This window comes from Rhododendron vialii, chromosome 6a (assembly GCF_030253575.1).
Source record: "Rhododendron vialii isolate Sample 1 chromosome 6a, ASM3025357v1".
In the NCBI taxonomy this organism is placed as follows: domain Eukaryota; kingdom Viridiplantae; phylum Streptophyta; class Magnoliopsida; order Ericales; family Ericaceae; genus Rhododendron; species Rhododendron vialii.
In genome coordinates this window covers 4,855,958-4,879,335 of record NC_080562.1, presented here as the reverse complement: position 1 = coordinate 4,879,335, position 23,378 = coordinate 4,855,958, and the positions used below count along the sequence as shown (strand labels likewise).

The 23,378-nt window shown below is 38.9% G+C and overlaps 1 protein-coding gene, 2 long non-coding RNA genes and 1 other non-coding gene across 4 annotated transcripts; 2 read left to right on the top strand and 2 right to left on the bottom strand.

The window, feature by feature from the left end:
• Positions 1–5,361: 5,361 nt before the first annotated feature.
• Positions 5,362–6,095, top strand: LOC131331112 (uncharacterized). The gene is made up of 2 exons (XR_009201319.1): positions 5,362–5,614; positions 5,751–6,095. It is a non-coding gene; the product is annotated as an uncharacterized LOC131331112 (long non-coding RNA).
• A 3,605-nt stretch (positions 6,096–9,700) lies between these two features.
• Positions 9,701–16,012, top strand: LOC131331108 (wall-associated receptor kinase-like 14). The gene is made up of 3 exons (XM_058364946.1): positions 9,701–10,803; positions 14,393–14,470; positions 14,560–16,012. The coding sequence occupies exons 1-3, from the start codon at positions 10,035–10,037 to the stop codon at positions 15,825–15,827; spliced, it is 2,115 nt and encodes a 704-aa protein (XP_058220929.1). The 5' UTR covers positions 9,701–10,034; the 3' UTR covers positions 15,828–16,012.
• Positions 16,013–17,135: 1,123 nt separating this feature from the next.
• On the bottom strand, positions 17,136–20,569 carry LOC131331107 (uncharacterized). Its single transcript, XR_009201318.1, has 2 exons — positions 20,464–20,569; positions 17,136–17,608 (listed from the first exon to the last, which is right to left on the bottom strand). It is a non-coding gene; the product is annotated as an uncharacterized LOC131331107 (long non-coding RNA).
• Positions 20,246–20,335, bottom strand: LOC131331678 (small nucleolar RNA SNOR75). Its single transcript, XR_009201479.1, has one exon. It is a non-coding gene; the product is annotated as a small nucleolar RNA SNOR75 (small nucleolar RNA).
• Positions 20,570–23,378: the final 2,809 nt, after the last annotated feature.

Genomic DNA, 23,378 nt, shown 5'->3' with positions numbered 1-23,378 from the left:
CCTGGCTTCGATCGAAGCACCCTCTTCTCCTCTGTTTGCGTCGCTTGATCTCCGATTTTGTTTTTCTTCTCCGGCATTTGTTCCGGCCACTGGGTTCATTGTTGGGTGATCCTGGGTTGTGGCTTAACGGCGTTGGCTGGAAAGATTTGTTGGAAGAGGTCAATTTCAGTGGTTCGCGACCCCTGCCGGTTGCTCTGTTGGGTGTTCACCGGTTTGCTTAACAGTGTGGGGGTTGCACCAGTGGGTCGGTCGCCATAATGGGTGGTCGAGCTGTGGGCGTTGCTCCAGTGGTGGTCGGCAGTGTGGATTTCTGTTGCTAGGGTTTTGTTTTCTTTTTGCAGGTGGTGTTTTCAGGTGTTTCCTGGTGGCAGAGGGCATGGAATATTGGGGGTTTCTCGGCGGCAGCATGGGGGTTGTTTGAACTGCAGCAAGGGTTTCAATGGCAGCATGGGATTTTCGGCAGTGGCTACAAGGCGGCTTGATGCAACAACGGCGGTATGCATCAGGGGCAACAACAGGGGCTAGTTACCCGGGTTCCGGTGGAGGCTACGATGCAATTAGAGGTGGATTGGTGTCTGTGCCGCTCTGGGCAACAACAGGGGTTGGTTCCCCGGGTCGCGGTGGTGGTAGGGATCGTCTTTCCGATGATAGGGGCTGTTGGGTGCTGTTAGGGCTGTTGTGTTTGAGCTAATTGTAATATCTGGGTTTTTAGACCCATAGGGGTGTTTGGGCTTCGGCCCTATTAGGTGGGCTTCGGCTCAAAGGATGTCCTTGATTGGCTTCTTGCCAATTGTAGGGTTTGGGTCTCGGATTGAGCAGATGATTGTTCTTTGAGCATAATGCTATTTTCTTGCTCCTATTAGTCTTGTAATAATTTCAAGATTAATGAAATTTTTTTGCTGTTAAAAAAAAAAATTGAATCTTAGTTATTGATTGCTCGAATGACGGCTAAGATTATGCCGCTCCATAAACAAGTTGTTCTCGGAGTGTCCATGAAAAAGTCTTATCTCAACGCAAATTTACTCTCCCCCATCTTATTTCGGGATTTTCTATTACAGATTCTCTGCCCGTCGACTTCAGACTCTTGGGACATCATCTCTGAGACCAGTAAGTTATCCTTTTTGTTCATCGGTAGGGTGTTTGAATCAATTTATGCGTCATATTTATTAAAATAGAAGTTCATGAAGGAGACTCCATTGTTGCATCCGATCGGGAAACACAGTAAAATTTATCCTTATACGATATGGGTGTGTAATTAGACTCTTCCTTTGTTTATTTTGGGATTTTTTTTAGAAACTTTCGTTGGACTTCGGACTCTTGGGGCATTAATTATATCGTTGAGGCCAACACTGTTATACTCTCTGTGTCTCATCTTGATAGTCCCATTTGAGAATTTCAACTTTTTTATAAGAGCATAAAGATGATTTAACTTTTCAACCATACCCTAGCAAAAAGTGATTTGATTGATGAAGGGAAAAATGACGGTCTATGACGTGTTTTGATAATTAATACCCGTCAATGACATTATGTCTTTGGCGGGATGTCCTTGACGGGTATTAATTATCAAAACATGTCATGGGCCTTCATTTTCCCATTGATGAATGTAGTAGCACTTCAATTTAGACATAAGGGTAATAATGATATTTTACCAAGTTTCTACGGTTGATTTCAGAAAGTGAACATGTATTTGGGACGTCCTAAAATAAAATATGGGATTATCAAAGTGGGACGGAGGGAGTATATGATAATGAGCACATCTTTACACCAATTCCAATTACCCTTTCTTTGTCACTAGTGACCTTGATTTTAATGGCTAATATATCACACAAACTACCAGTCATTAGTGAACTGCTTTTAATATTGGAAATCGTCCGCAAGAAGAATCCTTCTTCTTCTCTTTTTTTTTTTTTTTTTGTTACTTATCGAAAAAAAATATGAATTGCTTTTAATAGGACCAATAAAAAGAAGCAATTAAGAATCTAATGCCCTTGTAAAGTGCCTTTTGAACGATTCCAGGAATCCAACTTTAATGTGCTTATCGACCAAATAAATGAGTTGGCACGGAGTCACATCTTAAATTTTTCACTTGCCAGCCTAATTTTCCTTCAAAATTTGAGTGAAGGATAAAGAATTGGCTTTTAGTGATTTGTTGGGTTGTCTTTTCACACAATGTATTCATGAATTTTGTGCGTGACTTTTTGAATGTCTTTGCACGAAATTAAATAAGTATCTGATCTAATTCTTTAAATTGGTGCTAAACTTTTGAAAAATTATGCGTAGCAATACTTTATTTTTATTCGAAAATTGCAACTTTTCATAGTACTCAGACTAAAATTTTGAGACATGGAGAAATATGTTCCGGGGAAAATGAGAACATGAACACCATTGCAAGTCTCGACTGAAGCAAGATCGAGTTGTACGAATTGGCTCAACTCATCATGTTTGAGTCAAGTGTGGGGTCAAAGTTCTAAAATTTTACTATCTGAGAGACTGAGACCTCAAACTAAGGGACGCATAATTCAAAAGTTCTCCTTCTTCTTCTTCTTCCTCTTTCTTGCTTTGTAACCCCAATATTTACGCACTCTTCGTCTAATCTCATAGTTGGGAAGCTAACGATTCGATATATCCTACCTCTCTTAAAGAAGAGCCAGTTTTGCCAATTTTTCGCTAGGCATTTTTGTCCAATTTGGACAATTTTAGCCCTTGATTGAAAGGCTTGCAATGTTAATAAATTGGGTGTTTTTGTCATTCCACATTTCCAAAGTCTGGAGTACGTGGCATCGTTGTGGTATACGTGGCTTATTGTGGTGTGGGTCTCTGAGGTGGGATTACCAGAACTAGGAGGATTGAGAGAGAAATTCTCTTCCACTTTACTTTCCCCTTCTCCCTCTCTATCCCACCAAATTACAAGCCATTGCTGCTGCTTCTCTCTCTCTCTCTCAGGAACGAAATCTCCAACGCCAGTGCTTCTTGAACCGGAGAAGATCAGGGACATTGAGTTCGCCAGTGCTCATCTTCACAGCTCTCCTTTCGCCGTGCTCTCTCTCCCTTTCTCACCACAACAAACGTTAATCTCTCTCTCTCTCTCTCTCTCTCTCTCTCTCTCTCTCTCCAAATCAGGGCAGGCGACTCTATTCCGGCGCTTCCTACCCAGCCCGCCTGATTTCGGCTCAAACCCAGACCGCTCGTTTCTGGGCCACGACTATACACAAGTTCTCTCTCTCTCTCTCTCTCTCTCTCTCTCTCTCTCTCTCTCTCTCTCTCTCTCTCTCTCTCTCTCTCTCTCTCTGTGTGTGTGTGATTAAGCAGCACAGTTCTTCTACTCTCGGTCTGAAAAAAAAGTTAAAAAATCAAACAGTTCTTCTGGTGCGGTAGGTCTCTCTATCCTTTGTTCATTTTCTCTCTCTTCGAACATCATGTTTAAGCTTTTTTAGGTCTGTATTGATTGGGATGAAATTTTAGTATTCTTAATGAGAATTTGATGATTTTCTGAATTTCTGATCGAGGCATAATAATCTAGATGAAGCATATATTTCCACTATGCATGTACAAATCTTATCTGCCAAAAAAATTCACTGTTAAGTAAGTTAATGAGATGATATACAGGATGATTAAAAAGAAAAAGATGGTAGTATATACTCCCATCTTAAAAATATTGTCCCGTCCACGAATCGAGAACTTAAAAAAAGTACAGGTTCTGCATGTTGGTGAGTCACTCGCACTATATCAGTTGCACAGGTTCTGCATGTCTCTCATTGATCTCAAATCATCTCCTTTCCTCTATCTCTCTCTTCGTAACTTTTGCAGAGTTGATCACAGAGTTGATTCCGTTCCAGTCTTCCAGATATACACTTTTCGGTCTACATATCTGGTTAGTTTTTTAACATGACTTCGGTTGTACGATTTGGTTTAGAACATCAGCTACAGTTCATTCCCTTTCTTATTAATTTCGGTTATTGTAAATTTGCTGAAATTTCCCTACAAAGGGAATGGATTGTTTGTTAAATTTCAGATTTTTTTTGTGAAACTGTGGTTTTCGATTTGTGCATGTTAAGAGCGAGGGAAATTTATAAGAAGGAATTTGGGTACTGGTTGCGGTATATCAAAGGTGTATAGTTTGTGGCTCTTGATTTGAGCTTGATTTCACATGGCTGACTGGGCCATGTGATACGCCATTTCGATTTTGTAAACATCAGCCAAACTGGGCCTACTTTTTTGTCCAATTTTAAATAATGGTTTGTTTAGAAATTCATAAACTAAGAACTAGGGAAAATAGGTTTCCTATGGTTTTAGAATCTATGTTTCTTCTACAATCTAACTGAGCCTTGATTACTTTTTGGCTATCCACTCCATCTTTTCTCTCACTAATTTGTGGTTCATGTTATCTAATGAAGAATGGCATTACCCTTAAACCTAACATTAGTGAGGTTTGTGGTTCATGTTACGAAGAATGTTATCCAATTTGTGGTTCATCTTTTCTCTCACTAATTTGTGGTTCATGTTATCTAAGAAGCAGCTCAAGCAACTATTAGTGAGGTCTAATGCATTTCGTATCCTATTCTGCTTGTAGTACACAGTCGTCTCCCAGCTCTGGAAAAGGAAGTGGTTATGGATTTGCTGACAAGGTTAGCCTCTGTCATGTGTTGTTGACTTTCACTACTTGCCACTCGGGCAGGTTATGTAGCATTTAAGGACATAATTACCTTAAACTTAAGTATGGTTTATGACTTTGATTGATTTATTTCGAGTAAACAAGTCCATATAGCCACTCCAATTACTTATGCCAAATGCTTATTTAGTTGAGTGATTAAGTGTGTTAAATCTTGCAATAACTAATCTTATGAATGTGATTTATTTTGATGTGTTCTGTGTCATGGAATTCGGAAATGGATGGGATTTTTCTGGTATACCTTTCATTCACCATCTTAGGATTCTTAGCAAGGGCAAAACATTCATAACCATTAGTTACCTATTAAGTGTGTGAGTGTATTTGTATTTGTGTGAGAGAGAGGTATTGACGGTGCAAGGCTTATGAAAGGGTACTAGCCATTAGTTACTTGTGTTCATTCCATATGTGTGGCTTGCTATACTATTTTTAACCCCCTCGGTTCTGTAACCTGTTTATGTTATTATTTTTAGCCTGCAAAAAAAAAAAGAAAAAAAAACGATAATTAGTAGAACGAGCTTAAGGTGGGACCTCTTGTGATTCTGTGCTTCTTACCATCTTCTGGTACTTAGAGCTTGGATTAGCTTAGGGATTCTCACTGTTATTATAACAAAGACATCACATATATTGAGAATCGTTTTTCCTTTGAGTGATGTTTCCTACTTCCTGCTGCCCTTCATTGATTTATCTGTCCGTTTGACCTTTTTTTGTCAGATTGCCGATTGAGTGGCAGTATAAGTGCATACTGTAAATATACTAATAGAAGCCTTCCATTGTACTCTTTTGGACACTTTGTTTATTGAATATTTAGGCATTTGATCTTTGATTGAACTTGAGTGCAAAGCAATGCATTGGCACTTATCGAATGATCCCCTCTTCCTATAAGATGACAAAACTTGGTCCTCATGCTCAATGTCCTACTCCCTAGATGGGTCAATGTATCATCGGGTTCTATTGCTTCTATTGTACAAACCTCAAAACATAGTGTCATGTAACTTCTTCTGTTGACGTTCACTCATTGATTAAACACTAACTTGATGTTTGCTCATTGATTCAACACTAAGTTGAAGCTTCTTATTTTCAGTGAGTCAATTACTGGGAGCACTCTTGTGGCTTAGTCTGAGCAGCTACCTCAACAAAGTTTAGTGATTGTCATGAGGCACAAATTCAATCAGCAAGATGGTCTTCCCAAGTTTGAAAAGCACAAAGCAGCAAGTCAAGATTAAGGTGTCCAACAAAATCAAAATAACAGTTCAAAAATCATAAAGATATTTATGCTTCATCTCATCTCGGAGTGATCTACTTGTACTTAGGTACAAATATATTAGTTCTTCCTTTCTATCCAAATTATTTGTAGTTTACACCCTGTATCAGTTTTTCTTTCAATGAATTAAGCTATCGCAATGGGAAAAGAATTGGAATTGTAGCCTTTGACGATGTCAATTAGCGGACAACTCAACGGGCATGACAGACGTGCAAGGCACGTCGCCATGCACCTAGTACTTTTAATAACCTCAAGAGTTTTTGGTGGCAATGATAGTCCAACATTTGATCTTGACGGGTAAGTTCTATACTTGCCATTAGAAAATCCCGCCAAGTCTGCTGCGAGGGAGTCCTTCACGGATGGTTCAACCATAGGGAATGGGAGATGGTAGCATCTCCCCGTACAGCAGTGCAAAGTGGCATATCCGACCGCTCATCTCGGCAAATCAACGGCTCGGATATTATCCTAGCAATGGGCAGTTCAAGTTTGTATGCGCTCAGATTCGATTCGAGCCATCCGTACCGAGATGAACGGCCGGATCGACCATTCGGCACGGAGCTGCTCGGGTTGTAAAACCATAGGAATGAATCACTGACCCACTAGTTGTTGAACAGATGATTTATTGGCCTGGCTAGCTTCCGGACAGTAACTTGTATTTTGTAGAGCTAAATGGTCAAATATTTGAAAGTCCACCGTAACGGTTAGATATATCCAAAACGAAATAAGACGAAAAATTAATTACAGAATAGCGGGAGCAAGTCGCGGCTGAATTACAGACAGATGGTCAATGTTAATTTGCTCTCCTAGCTAGATGGCTCTTATGAGCGGACCCGAGAGGTTGCCGAGCAACTCCTTGTCGAGCGGGTGCAGAGCGGCCGATTTGACCGTTCATCTCAGCACGAACAGCGAATCGAATCTGAGCGCATACATATCTGAACGGTCTATTGCTCCGTTAAGATTCAAGTAGTTGATTGTCGAAAAGAGTGGTCGATCCGGCCGCTCTGCACTGCTTTGCAAGGTGCTGCTCGGCAGAGTGGCATTTTTACCCGCAAGCTAGGAAAATTAATCTACAACAAAACTGATAATTTACTACAAAGTTTTGAATACTAACTTTTTAATTAGTCAGAGTCGAAAATTTAATCTCAAAACTCAAGCGCTCCAAACCTAACTTCTCTAAAATCATATATTCATATCATTTTTGAGATTTCAAGAATTCGTAGAATTCGATAACATGTTCGATAAAAAGTTTTGACAAACTGCAACAAAAACTGTAGTTTTTAGGAACAAAAATTCTTTAAATCTAGACTCTTTTTGATAAAGTTGTCAGTTTTTGTTTCTCGTTTATGAAAAATAAGAAATGAGTTTTTGTTTATTTATTAAAAATAAAAACAAAAAACATATTTGGTGGCCATAATAGTTTTTTGTTTGTTTATTTTTTGGGCTGCCAAAAGTGTTTTCAAAACAAATGAAAACGAAATCTTTGTATTTCTAGAATTTCTGTAAAATAATAGAATTGATTATATATTTTGTAAACAAAAAAAAATAACACAAACATGTTTATAGTATATGTTTCAAAAAATATCGGAAACAAAAATAAAAAACTGAGAAATAAAAGCTTTTCCAAACAGAACCCCAATGTTACTCCAATTTTTCGAAAACGCGCACATTGTCATTTTAGATTTGGAGCTTTCACCACATGACATTACGATGCCGTGGAAGGACTTGCAAGTTGCTTCTGAGTGTGTTGAAGGGCGAAGAATTTTTCGTGTGATCGATTCAAGGGGGAAAAGGGTCCCATTTCATGAGAAAACATACTGTAATATTAATGCTTCAGAGCGGTAATCATTCTAAAAGTGCTTCTAGAGCCCTGCTCGGTGCTCCAGCCTCTAAGGTTTTTCTCCACCACATATTAGGCAGCAAAGTTCATAATGTCTAGTGGAAAAAGACCCTAGAGCAGCACTACATGGCGGCGGGTGCTCTAATGATTTGGCGGGGAAAAGCCCTTTAAGTACTCCGTGGCAGTGTTCCAAGAACATTAAATAATCTCTCCCCCTCTGACCTTTGACACGAATCCCACCCACCTTGTTGACTTCCCTGGCTCGATAATTGATGGATTCATTTTATGCTGGTTGACTTATTGACCCCTCTTTGGAATTAAGGAACCCAGAGAGTGCGAGAGTCAGTTGCAAACAAGGATTTCCCTCTCGTGAGGGAAGAAAAATGAGTAAGGTACGTAATCAATCATCTAGCCGATATGATTTCGCGGGTAGAGAATAAGGTCAAATACTGTGGGTTTTTTTTTTTTTTATCCGTGTTCTTTCACCAGACGAACCAGCGTTATTTGATTTTTGCTTCGGAATAGCTGTAGCATGCTTAATGCTACCACTCTATCCATGTCGCAAACATGAAACGCTACGTGTGCGGTAAAAATCGTATGTCTTGTTAAACTTTGGTAGCAAGCAGTGTCGGCCTCGATATTTAGATTGCCCTAGCCTAACCTCTTATTTTGTTGCCCACCTACTATTAAGTCATACAAAATTAAAAAATATACAAGCACAAAAAAAAAATCAAAATTACATTGTTCTTTTAACTTGAATAACATAAAAAAAAAAATCAACATCAAAATGTAAACTCCGGTCATAGTGCTTTATGATTAGCACGATCCACTTCAAAGAAAACAATTTCTCCTTGCATTTTTTGGAACAAAATTTTCAATTGAGTCATCGTATTTTAATTATCCAAGAATTTGGGACTTTTGATTTTTGTCTTTTTGGACTTTTTAGTTGATATATGTGAGAAGAATAAATGGTCTCGAAAAGCATAGAAAATTAAAAAAGCCGCAAACGCCCAAAAATGCTTTTAGTGGAATGGAGCCTCATTTTTCAATTGAGATAAAATAAAATGCCTGCTGAAATTATAAATTGGGAAGAAATAATACTATTATTTAAAAAAAATGATTTATATTCAAAGTCCAAAAACAACATTAAGGACAAAACCCAAAGCTTCGGGGAGTTTATATTTTTTCAAGAGAGATTAAAAACCTGATCTTTGGAGGAAAATGGACTTGCGGGATTTTTTATGTAGTTTGATTTTGGAGATTTTTAGAGCATCAGGAAGGAGGGAGAGAGAGAGAGGAGGAACAAAAATAGAAAAATATAAAAGAGAGAGTGGGGGCGTTGGGATTTGAACTCATCAGCCCAAAGTTTTGATAACTTGTCAGTTACCACAATACTAATCAAGCTCTTTGTGTGACTAATGTAAACTTTTTTATACTTATATACCTAAGTTTGTTTGCTTTTTTTTGGTTACCCCAGTCTGGACTCTGGAGGTTGTCCAAGTCCAAGAACTTGGAGGGTTTACTCCGGAGTCGACCCTGGTAGCAAGTGGGGTATATGCAAGTAAAAGGGACCGGACATGGGTTATCAATAGTGCACCAAATGCACTGCAGGGAGTCAGGGACCTCGGGTGAGTCCTTTTGAAATCTCAGCACCATGACAAGAATCGTCGTTCCTTTTATAGCACTTTTAATGAAGTACAATTAATTCTCCCATGGTCCTACAACTTATGCCGCTTGATCACATCGGAATAATGTTAAAACGATCATTCATCGACAAGTAGAATATAATAACTCTTGAATCTCTTCTACCAACCACTTCTCTCTTATATATGTGTGGGGTCTATTAATTGTAAAACCGACGCATATGTAAAAGAAAAATAGACGAATAGTGATAGGTAAAAATGTACCTAGCACAAAAGTTGACAACCTTTACAACCAGGGCCAACTCTGGCCCCTAGACTTCTTAATTTAGATTCCCCTACTCTGCCTCTTCATTTCTTTGTTTTCTTTCCCTTTCCAAATTCTTCCCCAATCAATAATGTCACACCCCGAATCTCAGGAATCCACAAAATCTTCTCCCTTTCTAAATTCCACAGCAAAACGCCATAAAACCCCTCTCTCTCTCTCTCTCTCTCTCTCTCTCGGGAATCCGCAAAATCTTCTCCCTTTCTAAATTCCACAACAAAACGCCTTAACCCCTCTCTCTGTCCACAGTAAAAATAAATAAATAAAATCTCTTCCAGCCAAGGAGAATCGATTCAATTCTGATGATTACAACAACTCAAAAACTCCTGTTTTTCAGTATATGTATTCTCCCTTCAATTTTCGCTCACCACCCAACCAACTGCAAGCGTTCATGCGGACGGGGCCAGCTGAAAACCGTCCCGTTCCCGTTCGGATTCTCCTCCGGCTGCCCAATCCAACTCAACTGCACACAAAACGGCACCGTTTCCATCGACCGATTCGCCGTCCAATCATTCACTCCCGACACCGTTCTGATCAATCTCCCGGCCCAATGCGGCCGCCCAATCGAAACCCTCCGCCACCTCTTCAGCCGCCACTACGCCCCCACTTCCCAAAACGGTATCCTCCTCGAGAACTGCAGCAAACCCATAAAAACGTGCGAGATTCCTGACACAACTGTCCAGACCCACTTCGAGTTACTCGAGTGCGGGCCCAAGGGAAACAACAGCAGCAGCAGCAGCAGCAGCAACAACAACGTGAGTTGTTACTCGGAGGAAAATAAGAGGACGGAGTTTATTGAGTACTCGGGGGTGATGAGGAGTGGGTGTGAGTCGCTGTTTTCGGCTATATCGGCGGTTAAGACGTTGGCGGGGAGTGGTTTGCCGGCGGTGACGTCGTTGGAGGTTGAGGTGGTGCAGTTGGGGTGGTGGTTAGAGGGTGGTTGTGAGTGTTCGGAGAATGCGAATTGTACGAGACTTTTGTCGCCGGTGGATGGGCGGAGGCGGTATCGGTGCCGGTGCGGAGATGGGTTCGTCGGCGATGGGTATAGGGCGGGGTTGGGCTGCAGGAAAGGTGAGTTTTGTGGAATTAAATGTGTTTATTTATGATAGCAGTATTGAGTTTTTGAACTTTTGGTAGATTTCTATTTACCCAATGCTTTTGAGATTTACATAATCTCGTAATTAAATACTCCTTTCTTTATGGTAATATATCTTTTTGGGGGCCAATTGTTGTAGAACTTTTTCTTAGGTAAATAGGAAAGAAAAATGATACGCACACTCTTTTTTTTATAATACACACTTTATTTTTTTTTTCTATTTTTTATCATTATTCACATGAATTTATTATTTTGCCCTTGGATATATGAAAAAGTGAATTAAAAAGGGAAAAAAGTAAATTCATGTGAATAAGGACTGAAAATTATAAAAAATGAAAGTGTGAAAATCACTTCCCGGTGAAAAATGATTTTTATAGGTGTATAGCATTTTTTTTTTTTGTTGCTAAGCAAAAGAATTTATCAATCTTTATAAAAGATTAAAAAATTAAAACGATCAAGAGCACAACGGCAAAAAGCCACCCAAAATCTAAAGAAAGGCAAGACGCCAACTTGAAAACCGAAAAACCAGAGCCAAGAACCTCACTACCTCAAACCCAAACAAGCAAACGAAATCCAATATACCAAAACCTAACCAAGACACCAACCCAAACACAGCCGCGAACATAACCCAAACAAAAAACAATCAAAACTACCTAAACCCGAAAAAGAAAATCATCACAACGAACAAATCGATGAGGCAAACCGAAGGCCAAAAGATCAAACCGAAAATGCTATAGCTGTATACCATTTAAGTGGTAGAAGCTTTTTAATTTCCCATGCCACTACCCCAAATGCCAAACCAAATACTCCCCTTTGCAATTCCTTCATAAAAATATCGTGTATGTTTATTGTTTGAAATAGGGTAGTTGGCATTTAAAACCTCGAACATAGGAGTTTGTTCTTTGGTAGATGTCAAGTTCGAAATATATTATGTGTTATCAATTCTTTATCCCAACTTTAATTAGGTCTTCACTAGTGAACTATGGATTGATCAGATTAGTCGAGTTAGACATCAACTAACTTGGGTATCCTGAGTTATCAAGACAAATATGCAGTGTCTAAAGGAGGGACGGATTGGTTTATGGGTGGTTGATTGTTGTTACATAAATGCAGGTGCATGGATGATATTAAAATTCTTTTATTTACTGACTCAAATATACAGGATACAATTTAAGTTGAAGATATAGGTTGACCAGCTTTTTAGTTCAAGTTGAGATTACGCCCTTTTGGTTTATAAATTTTACTGAAAAAAAAGGTTAAAAATTCCAGTCGTAAATACTTGCGTCACATCTTAAGTCCGTTGGATTCTTGTTGGACCCTAGGCCCTTGCAAAACAGATCCAAATCCTCTATAATAAAGTATAGAAAGTAGGTTTTGGGGAATTTTTTCTTGGATATTTTCAAAAATATATTTGGGTAAAAGTTATAAGTTTTTGCTTTTCCGATTCTTTTATTCGAGACGAATCACTAATTCATAAAAAAATAGGCATAAAAATTAAATAGAGACAAAATAAAAAAGCTCCAAAAATCTTAACTGAACTTAGGCATTGATACCACTAGGGGCCTAGGGCAGGGTTCCAAACCCAAGTTGTGGCCGCTAAACGTCAGTCTAAGAACGACTATGTTCTAGAAGTTGGGGGGGGGGCCTTGTGCATTGAAAGGGAGAGACTTAGTTTAGTGGTAAATACTTGAGACTAAGGGGTATGCTTTTTTATACGGTCTCAGGTTTTAAATTTCTCAAATGCTATCAACATCTTTGAATTCAATTTCTGCGGAGCATTTGCTCCGTCTTGAAGTCGGGCTCTTGCTACTGAACGATGGGTTTAAAGTCCTTAGAAGTAGTCGAGTTATGCGTAAACTGACTCAAATATGTAGTTATAAAAAATAATAATAATAATAAATTAAAAAAAAAAAAAACAGGGAGGGACTCGTGGGATAAAGCAAAAGGCTTGGCAGGAATTCTTTTACAATTGGATGCATAATTTCAATAAAATACGCCTTCCTGCTATAGTGTGAATGTGACACCTTAGAAATTGATGTTCCACAAGGAAATTTAAGTGAAAACGAAAGGAACCGACCCAATCATCCTTACTTTTTTATGTTTTGAGCCCTCGTGATCTATTATTTATTGAAAATTTATTTGGTGTTCTTGGGGCACCCATCACCTTTATCCACTCCACCACACAGTTTCTGCAAGGCTCCGTACTAAGTGTATAAATTTCACAAAAATGTGTCGTGGATAAGAGTGTTAGGGCACCATATGGCGGTGCCTCAAAACCACCAAATAACTACTTCCTATTTCAAAAGGCTCCACTCAAATGATCATAATAACCCTTTTTCTCAACAAAATACTACTCTTGACTTTCTACTCACTCTCTTGACACTAATCACAAGCACCAGACCGACCAACCACTTGATATGATGAGGAAGTCCAAATTTTCGTCTATCATTTTTGTAGTGGATTGGGGCATTGTTTTCCCCCCAGCTAGCTAGTTGAGCAATTAAGCACAAGCGTTTTGTAAGTGTAAATCGTGCATTAGAAAGGTGTAGATTTAACTAGTAGTACTATAAAATGCCTTTAGAGGGACCCCATAACCCTCTTTCTCCTTGGGAGTCCAGTTTCAAACAAGCCATTCGAGTACATGTAGAAAAAGTTGCCATTGCAATTGAAAACCTTTTGAGTAGAGAACCACTCACTGAACATGAAATTTGGAAAGTGGAGAGACTTTTGGTTAATAATTCTACCTCAATCATACAAAATGCACAAGACTTCCGCTTACAGCATGCCGAAAATATAGAATAATAGATAGACTATTTTCCGGTGAGGATGCGATATCACATCGTCATAGCAACAAGATGAACTATGTTAACGATAACAAAGGTAGATTTTACTTCATTTGTGCTATAATCCTCCTTACTCCTCCATAGTCTCCCTTCATGGGCCCGTCCCGGGTCCTGTACGGATATCCAAACTGCGAGTTCATACTTTCTGCAGAGAACGATATCTATAATATAGTCAGCTTGATTGGACATTGAAGATGAGTACGTCAATACTCCTATTTGTTTACAAAATGGATGCCTTTTAAGTTAGAACTCTATTTACAGTCCACTTTATACGCATTGATCATGTGACCATAGGTATCCGATTAAACTGGTTTTCTTTCACAGACGTTCTTCTCTGTGGAATCTAGAACCGGGATGGGCCCACAAGGGTAGAGTTTGGAAGAGTAAGGAGGATTTGGGGTATGAAAGGAAGTTAAGAAGACACCAATCTAAGAGGGTGGAGTGACTAGTGAGTGACCAAAGTTCTGTTAAGAAAGGTGCAATTTGTTCTAACAAGCAATATATACAATGAACAAGTTCGTGTTGAGGGGAAAATGTACCGATATTTTGTTCACCTGTTGTACCTAGTCAAACTGCAAAATACCCAGCTTGAAGAATATCCGTTTTGGCGGCATATATGATTTATGCATCATTCAAAGGGTGTTACAGTCTTTTTTGAGGTGCGATTTCTACTTCTAATGAAAATAAACAGTTTCTCTGCTGCCTTTTCTTGTTTGAACAGCTTCTTTAACATGCAACCCTGCAAAATACATGTCCGCCCAATGCGGTGGTACAACAAGAGTTGGTGCCTTAGTTGGAGGTAATTCCAGTTTTATACGAATGTTTGATCTCGTGCCTTAGTCGGTGACTCTGGGTTTGTTTCTGAATGTTTAAGTCTACTTGCCTCAGGTATTGTTGCAGGAGCTTGTTTAATGATCAGTGTGGCTCTGACATGTTGTTTTATACGAAGGCGCTCCAATCTAAAGCACACAAAGAAAGTGAACCGCCGGTTATGTGAAGCTACAGGGATGACCATCCCCATTTATCCCTACAGAGAAATGGAGAGAGCCACAGATTACTTCTCAGACAAACAACGCCTAGGAACCGGGGCTTATGGAACAGTCTATGCGGGAAAACTCAATAAAGATGAATGGGTTGCCATTAAAAGGATTAGACATAGAGACACCGAAAGCATAGAGCAAGTCATGAATGAGATCAGACTCCTGTCTTCTGTGAGCCACCCGAATCTCGTACGCCTCTTAGGTTGTTGCGTAGAGAAAGGGGAACAAATCCTCGTTTACGAGTTCATGCCAAATGGAACCGTATCTCAGCATATACATCGGCAAACGAAAGAAGGACTTACTTGGCCAGTTCGCCTCGCTATTGCTACAGAAACAGCTCAAGCCATAGCCTTTCTTCATTCTTCGATAAGCCCTCCCATATACCATAGGGACATCAAGTCAAGCAACATACTTTTGGACTACAACTTCAAGTCCAAAGTAGCGGATTTTGGGCTTTCTAGGCTTGGTCTCACCGAAACATCTCATATTTCCACCGCCCCACAAGGGACTCCCGGCTACCTGGATCCTCAGTACCATCAGAACTTCCAACTTTCCGACAAAAGCGATGTTTATAGCTTCGGAGTTGTGCTTGTGGAGATCATAACGGCACTAAAAGTGGTGGACTTTTCTCGACCCCAGAATGAGGTGAACTTGGCTTCTCTGGCTATGGACAGAATTGTGAAGGGGCGGTTAGACGAGATAATTGATCCATTAATCAAGGCAGAGTCGGATTCGTGGACCCTTTCATCAGTACATCAAGTTTCTGAGCTGGCATTTAGATGCCTTTTGTATGATAGAGACATGAGGCCTTCGATGAACGAAGTAGCGCTTGTTCTGGAGCATATTAGGCTCAGTGGATGTGCCTCAGTAGAAGATAATACACCGGCTTTATATAAGACATCCACTTGTTCATCGTCATCTAATTTGAGCGAAAATACACTCGGTGTGACATTTAAGAAGCCAGAATTGGATCCTAGAGGTCTATTTGTTACAGAGGCTGGGGCTATCAATAGCATCAGTACAGCGGATTTTTCGCCTATTTCAGTGCAGGACCCTTGGTTAAGCGAGCAAAGCTCGCCTTCATCGAATAGTCTGCTCCATAATATGGTCCAATGATCTTATGCTGATATTTTTTTGGATTATTTGCATTTTTGCATCATTTGGATTGAATTTCGAATGTACATTTGCTTTACACAGGGTAAAAACTGAGCGTCTTATTTTTTTGGTTTACAGATTAAGGTAAGTTCGTTCCCATGTTTTCCAACAATAGCTTCTCTTATTGATGGGGGATTCATGAATCATTTTGCTTGTGCACAACTCAATAGCTTCTCTTGTTAATAGTTCAATTTTTCTCACAGAGCACTCTTTATTGATTTCTGGAATCAACAATACCTTGCTTTATGTAAACAGGAGATCAACTGAGTTGGTTACAGAGATGACAACCTAATGACTTGACTGGTGGTCAAGGCCCGAGACTTATAGGTTTACGCTCTGAGGTATCAAGTTCGAAACCTCCTAATTAAGTGCAATCACCTCTTATGGGATCAATTCATACGGAACTTGCCTTAACTTTTCCCCTATGCCAAATTACACCCTAGTGTATTTTAAAAAAATTCCTTTAGTTGTTTGATTTCTAAAGAAAGAGAAGCCAAAGTTAAAAAAACAAATTCAATTTTCTCTTCACTTTCTTCTTAACTTTCCCTCTAATTTTCCCATTCATTATTTTTCCTTCCCTTCCCCAAGTTCCAAATAGGGCCTAATGGAAGAGATAGGGGGAGAGAACTAAAAGGGAATTCTCAACACTTGTTTGATAGGGGAGGAGAAATGAAACCACAATGGAAACTATTTTTCCTTCTCTCTTCTTTTTTCTTTCTAGCACAACACTTCCCATAGTGGAAACTTTAAAGCATCAATCAGGCCTGCTCTGAGCTACTCATCTCTTCTAGGCTGCCTGGCTGCGTAAGCCATAAGGATGCATTTGCAATCATCCAAACATAATTGCTACCAAATGCAAGCTAACAGGTGTTCGTCTCGGTTCCGGAATTGGCCCCAAAAAAGTCCAGGAGGTGTTCGGCTTGGCTACGGTTGACCTCAAAAGCGTCATTTTGAGGTGCAACAAAGGTTTGCAACTCCCAAGTCCGATTATCAAAACCAAACATATGAATCCTAGCTATAGAAGCAAAACATACAAAGTTTTTGTTTTTGATCGGTGCAACATATAAGCTTTTAACATCTTACTGCTTGTGAAAAACCAAAAACTAGTCGTCGCATAACCACAAAACTGAATACGGCCCTACAAGAGAAATCATAGCATAGAATAACACAGCAGGCACATGATATTGGATGCTTAATAGTTAATACTAACATGAATTCCTTGCTCAAAAAAATATTGACACAAATTGCAATGGAAAAGGCCAAGAGGAGTGAGTGGAAAATATACAGAAACAATTCAAACCAAGGGAAAGAGCTCATGACAGCAACTCCTTTTTACACATTCGCTCTAGATTTAAGCTTCCATTTTGGTACAACAATTTGTTGAGATTCATCACATACAACCCAAAAAAAAAAATCAAATTTCACACCAATAACAAATTACGTATAAGAGACCAATCTCTGTTTTGGGTGATATAAGCAGAGAAAGCTAACTGAGTGTGCTTGCACTTCACCCCCTAGCATCAGGTAATACAACTTGGACATATATACACATATATCCCTCCATAATCAAAGCTTTCAAGTTTGCAGCGCTGGACTGATACATTTGACACTTTTTTTTCTGGTAAGTCTGATACATTTGAGACACTTGAACTTTATGCTCTCTTCCAGTAAACAAATCTTCTGAGAGAGGGATATCAGAGAACCGATTTCTAGTCTCCAATGCAAGCTACCATATTGCTCACCTGTGTACAACTGAATCACATGGGAAAGTGCAAAAGCTAGATTGGCAATGAGAGACGTATTTCCGGATACCCAATTAGCCAAAAGAATCAAAACCGAGTAAATTCCAATGCTTTGGAATCCAAGCCTCCGCTCAATTGACAAACCAAAAATAGGCAATGAAAGCTATATCAACTTAGGTATCTCCTTTCACTGGTAACTATGAGTAATATCTACACTCAAGTAAATTCGTTAGCAGCTGAGGGCCAGACCAATGGTTAATGCAAGCCTTTTCCCAGTATGCGACGCACAGAATTTGGTTTGTTACTGATAAACAAATCCTCAGCAACTCTATGTTCCATCAATGCTTACTACTGTAAAAAGGCAGATGAAACATAACCCCAGAACCATATGTTACTTCACTTGCATAGGCCAACAACAGCTAATAGAGGGAACAAAACCACCCAACGGAAAAATAGGGAAGTGCTCATAAAAAGCATGTGTTAAAGGACACAATTACACTGTCTACAACATGCTTGCTATGAACTAACATCCCTTGAATCCATACTCTTCCAATTTGTTTGTCAAAACAAGCACCAACCAATGTCTTCAAAATTCAAATTCACCCACTAAGATAATCAGAGGGATATGGCATCCTATTTTGGAAGTTATGCGTAGCCCAAATGAGGACAGAGGTCATTCGGGATATAGCATCAAACCTAGTCGAGGGAGAGAGAAAAAAAGATAATCTCATAGGATGCCGTGCTTGCATAAAGACTTGCATATCAAATACTTGAAGATATTCAATGAGAATGATTTTGACAACCAGCATTGCATCCTGACAGTAAAATAACTTGTGATGTTCAGCAAAATTGACTTCAGAGAGTTTTAAAGTATTTGCTTTTGCCAAGCAATGATAACCTGCATTGCATAACTGATAACACAATGAAGAACAAGCTTTGCAAAACAGACTTCAAATGAAGTGCTAAATTCCCTCAATTCTCACATGTTAACTCCCATTTCCAACAATCCCCCAAATTCAAACTTCAATGTTCAACTTTGGAATGGCCAACCAAAATAATGCTGAACTTTATCATTTGGCATAGCGGTTTTTGAACGGCCAAATTAGGCAGCAGAATTCATACGCCAAATGGTAACTCAGATTTCTCATTACAATTGGCCGGTCAGTTGGAGTGATCTAGCACTCCATTTGTTACTTTGTCCACTCCAAATTGATCATTATGGCTCTCTTGGAGCTGCTCTAAGGCCTAAGCCTGCAAAAGTTTTTGCAATCTCCAAATTTGAAGATCTCAAATGTTGTTTGACACCCTTAATGGTAAAAGAAGCGGAAGTCCGTTTCTCTCCCATTTAAATGTCAGTCTCCATGGGAGTTTTGACATACAAAGCTTGGGTGTAAAATTTGGCATAGCAAAAGCTATATACTATGGATTGTTATATGAATCCACATGTCCAAAGTCATAGCGTCAGTTTAAGAAAAAGGACAATTGGAGATTCCCATTTGAATAGTCATGCCATTTGCAAAGTCAAAGGACAAATATGCTAGTGCTCAAATTTGGTAAAAATAGTCAAAAAAATTTAGATGAATTTCAGATTACATTTGACAAGTAGAGTTCATATTTTGTAGATGCCAAGTATCCAACTCTTCAAATTGCCACATGAGCACCTTCAAATAGAACTTGACATTTCCTAGATGAAATCTGTGTTGAAGATACTCCTACGTGACAATTTGACATCTTAAACATGATCTCTCTTAAACAACAATCCTAATTTATTGAATTAGTATATAACTTTCTTTTCTACACTTCTCACCTTAAAAGCAAACAAACCATTTGATTCCAAGACTTATCCACCATGATAATGATGTCAAATGCCATTCTATCCTTCCTTCCTATCTACAAGAGTGGGTTTGCCTCATCATGTCAGATTTGACAAGACGACTCTAGATTCTTTAACCGTTTAATCTACCCTAACTACCAAAGGACATCAAACAAAATAACCCACTAGAAGCGATAGGCTTAGAGTTTGGAGCCATTTTCAGTCTGAGTGATTGAAAATGGATAAAACAAGCAAACGTGATCTAAACTCAATCTTCAACTTTGAAACTCAAAGTTCATAATACTTTCATGAAAGATAAAACATGGCTGTTCATGCGAGATGCACTAAAATTTATCTTGTCCACCTACTTGACACGAGAATGAATAGAACCAATTGATTAAAATGTTGAGGCAAGTCCTACTATTTCAACCAGCCACAAAAGGGAGTTTCATTCACCGACAAGTCAAGTGAGTGAACAAAATCAGAGTCCATACTTCATACCCACCATGTCATCATGCAATATACGTGTACACAGGCACAGTGCATTGCGACATTCTTTCAGGATCAGATTTTGCTGTATCGGAGCAAGTTTGTTTAGGACAGCCCACCTGAATGAAAACAACCTGACAAGTGGGTGAACATTACCCTCCAATATGTGATTGATAAAAACAACGGGTAAGCTCAATCAAAAATTACCGATCCCACTGTATTAACCAATCACATTAAAGGATAATGCTCAACGACTTGTCAAACGAGTAAAGAAATCGAACTCCAAACTGTTCACTGAGGCCGCTATATACACTAAGTTACAGGAAAGAGGGGGTTTCTCTCAGACAAATGCCTCATTGTCGTCATGGGTGAATGGAATGGATAAATAGAGTTCAGACTCGTCATCATTTTAATCATCACAGAGAAACCCACAATAATCCAGAAATCAACAGATCAATTGAAATCAGAAAAGCTAGAGATCGTACTGAGGATTAGTAAGTAAAACCAATAGGAGTAATCAAAGAGAAAGAGTTTAGAGGCATGAGCAGCAAACCTCAAAGCAATGACTGTTAGACCATAACAACTGTTCCATGGAGCGGCGCTGCTTGCTTTGGCTTTATAGATAGGCGGATAGCATCGCGGATAAGGTTCCTAAAGATTTTCAGCACGGAATGGGTACCACCTGTGATGCCTGCTCTGCACATTTAAAACGTCTATTTCTGTTTTGGACAGCTCGGATTTGAATTGAGAAAAAAGAGAAAAAGAAGAGAGAGAGTGATTCAATCTCGGTCGTCCAATACACTTTTGAACGGTCAAAATATGTTGCTTGAGCACCACATCGGCTGGCCGACGTGTTATCACCCGGCACCCAAAAATTTATCGATTCCTAAATGCCCGAGTAACTGTTTGTTCGAGCTTTATTTGATGGAGAGCTGCTAATGGTACACAAAGGACGTACAACAGCCGTGTACAGATGATTTTTATGCCCATCTCGGGTCCCACGAAGATGATCGGAGCCGCTTATTTAGTTCAAAACATATTATTTACGGTCCCTGTAAAAAATCATCTCCATCCGATATCGATAAAAGCATTTACGAATCATCCAACTTTACTTCGGAAGTTGGATGATTTTTTACGAATCATTCAACTCGACTAAATTCTGAAGCAAAGTTGGATGATTCGTAAATGCCTTTACCGATATCGGATTGAGATGATTTTTTACAGTGACCACAAACAATATGTTTTGAACTAAATGAGCGGCTCCGATCATCTTTGCGGGACCCGAGACGGAGGCAAAAACCATCTGTACATGGCTGATGTACAACCTTTGTTGTACCTTAATCTTTACTGTATTTTATGGGAATTGATTTTGTCACTCCCCTTCTCTCACAAAATACAAATCATCTAATAAGGACACAAAATGGAGTGTCATTAACAAAAAAGAGAGTGGCAAAATCACTCATCTGTTTGATACTCCATAATTAACGATTTTTACGAACATGTTTGAATTTTGTTTGTCGAGATTTATTTGATAATAATTAACGATTTTTACCATAAAAAATTAACTATTTTTACGAATATGTTTGAATTTTGCTTGTCTACCCAAGAAATTTTTTCAAAGAAGCTTTAATCGAGTCGGGTTATAGCCGGCTTGTATCTCGATGGAATTGGGTGAAGGAACGACGCCGTTTCGGATGGCTTCCAACTTGTGTCTTGGAATACGCTCAGAAGCTAGGCCTCATTCCAGAAACCTTTTTAAAAAATAAGCAGCTTATTTCACATTTTCAAATTCAAAAATAATGTAAATAAAAAATAAATTTTCAATTTTTTTTGCATCGTATAAAAGATCTCGATAAGATCTTTCAAATAAGTTCCATATTGCATATTTTTAGATTTCAATAAGTTTATAATTTTTGAGTTTGAAATTGTCTTCTTAAAAAATAAGGATTTTTTTCCCGTTGCGGAACCGGGCTCTTCCATTTTCAAGTTGCGAGGACAGGGGTTGATGAGCACGACACCGTTCCAATCAACAAGGGGAGAGAGCATAGGTAGTTTAACAAGTCATCAAAGAGATACTCCCTCTCTTTCTAATTGTCAGTTTACCGGTGCTCATAATCAAAGTCACAAAATGCGCATGTCCGTGCATGTATAAGCAGAAGCACGAGCTCGAAAGATATTTCAAAAAAAAAAAACATTCCAAATTATAAAAATTCACAAGAGCGCAAATATGTAGCGATGATTAAGAGCAAATGCGAAGGATCGTACTGAAAAGAATTATGTCAGTAAGCTTGCAATAGCTGAACCAACGAGGCAACGAACCACCATAATTTTTTTTTCTCTCTCCCTAGCTTGGATTGAATTTAGTATATTCTGTAATGAGGTGGGATTGATCAGGTGTGACCAAATCCATTTTTATAAAAATATATTCACCAAAATCATCTCCAATTATGTAATAGTTGATATTGGATTAACACGATTTTTAACAAGAGTTATCTCCTTGATAATATCTACAACTTGAACAACCTCGATCAACAAAAAGAACTCGGCATGAGTTCGCAATTTACCAAATAGACGTCCTAGTTCCTGTAATTGGAGCTTTAAACGGAGGCGACGTTGTTATAAGTGACCTCGCATTTTCAAGATGCGAGGTCTTTGTGAAACTTCAGCAAAATCGTTTTGGGTTACCTCATGTATATTAAACGGACCGAGCTATTTGTAACCACAAATTCTCTAAATGTAACTTGTTTTAAAATAAACCATTTTCAAACAAAAATGCCCTTAAAAAAATAGACAAAAATATCCTTAAAATTACTAAACACAATCCACCCATCTTCCTCCCTCTCTACGACCGGTTCCACCATAGCCACCCATCTTCCTCCCTCCCTCCCACCGGTTCCACCATAGCCACCATACTCACCGTTTCTTGCCGAAAACGAAAAAAAGAAAAAAACAGCACAGAAATCAGAACTCATTCAGAAGAGAACACCTCTAATTCCCATAACCACGCAAAAACAAGTTTATGTGAGCGGATTTAGAGCCCCTCCATCGCCGCCAAGAATTTTCAACAACAAACAGAGATTCTACGAGCTTCAGCTCCTTCGTGTGAATCCTGTACGTAGACATCAAGCATTTTCAACAACGAGCAGTGGTTCATTCGATTTCAGATTTAGGGCGGGGTCATATTCTACTCTCGTTGCCTAGAAAATTTCAGATACTAATTTCTGAAAAATACCCACTAATTCGGAAGTTAACTTCTGAAATTAATCAAAGAATTCAAAAGTTAGAGTTGATCGCGCATTACCAAAATGCGTGATGTCAATCGTGCATGCACGAAATGCTTTTAAGGATATTGGATTGTGCTAAAACGCATTTCATCAATGCACGATTCCAATTACCATAATGTGCGATGAACTCTAACTTCCGAATTCTTTGAATAATTTCAAAAGTTAATTTCTGATTTTGATAGAT

What these genes read in the sequence shown, in the direction of transcription:
- LOC131331108 (XM_058364946.1), top strand. Translation starts at nt 10,035, where the DNA reads ATGATTACAACAACTCAAAAACTCCTGTTTTTCAGTATATGTATTCTC. An exon ending in GGGGTTGGGCTGCAGGAAAG is followed by an intron (nt 10,804 to 14,392) that starts GTGAGTTTTGTG and finishes TTGTTTGAACAG; the next exon opens with CTTCTTTAACATGCAACCCT. An exon ending in AGTTGGTGCCTTAGTTGGAG is followed by an intron (nt 14,471 to 14,559) that starts GTAATTCCAGTT and finishes TACTTGCCTCAG; the next exon opens with GTATTGTTGCAGGAGCTTGT.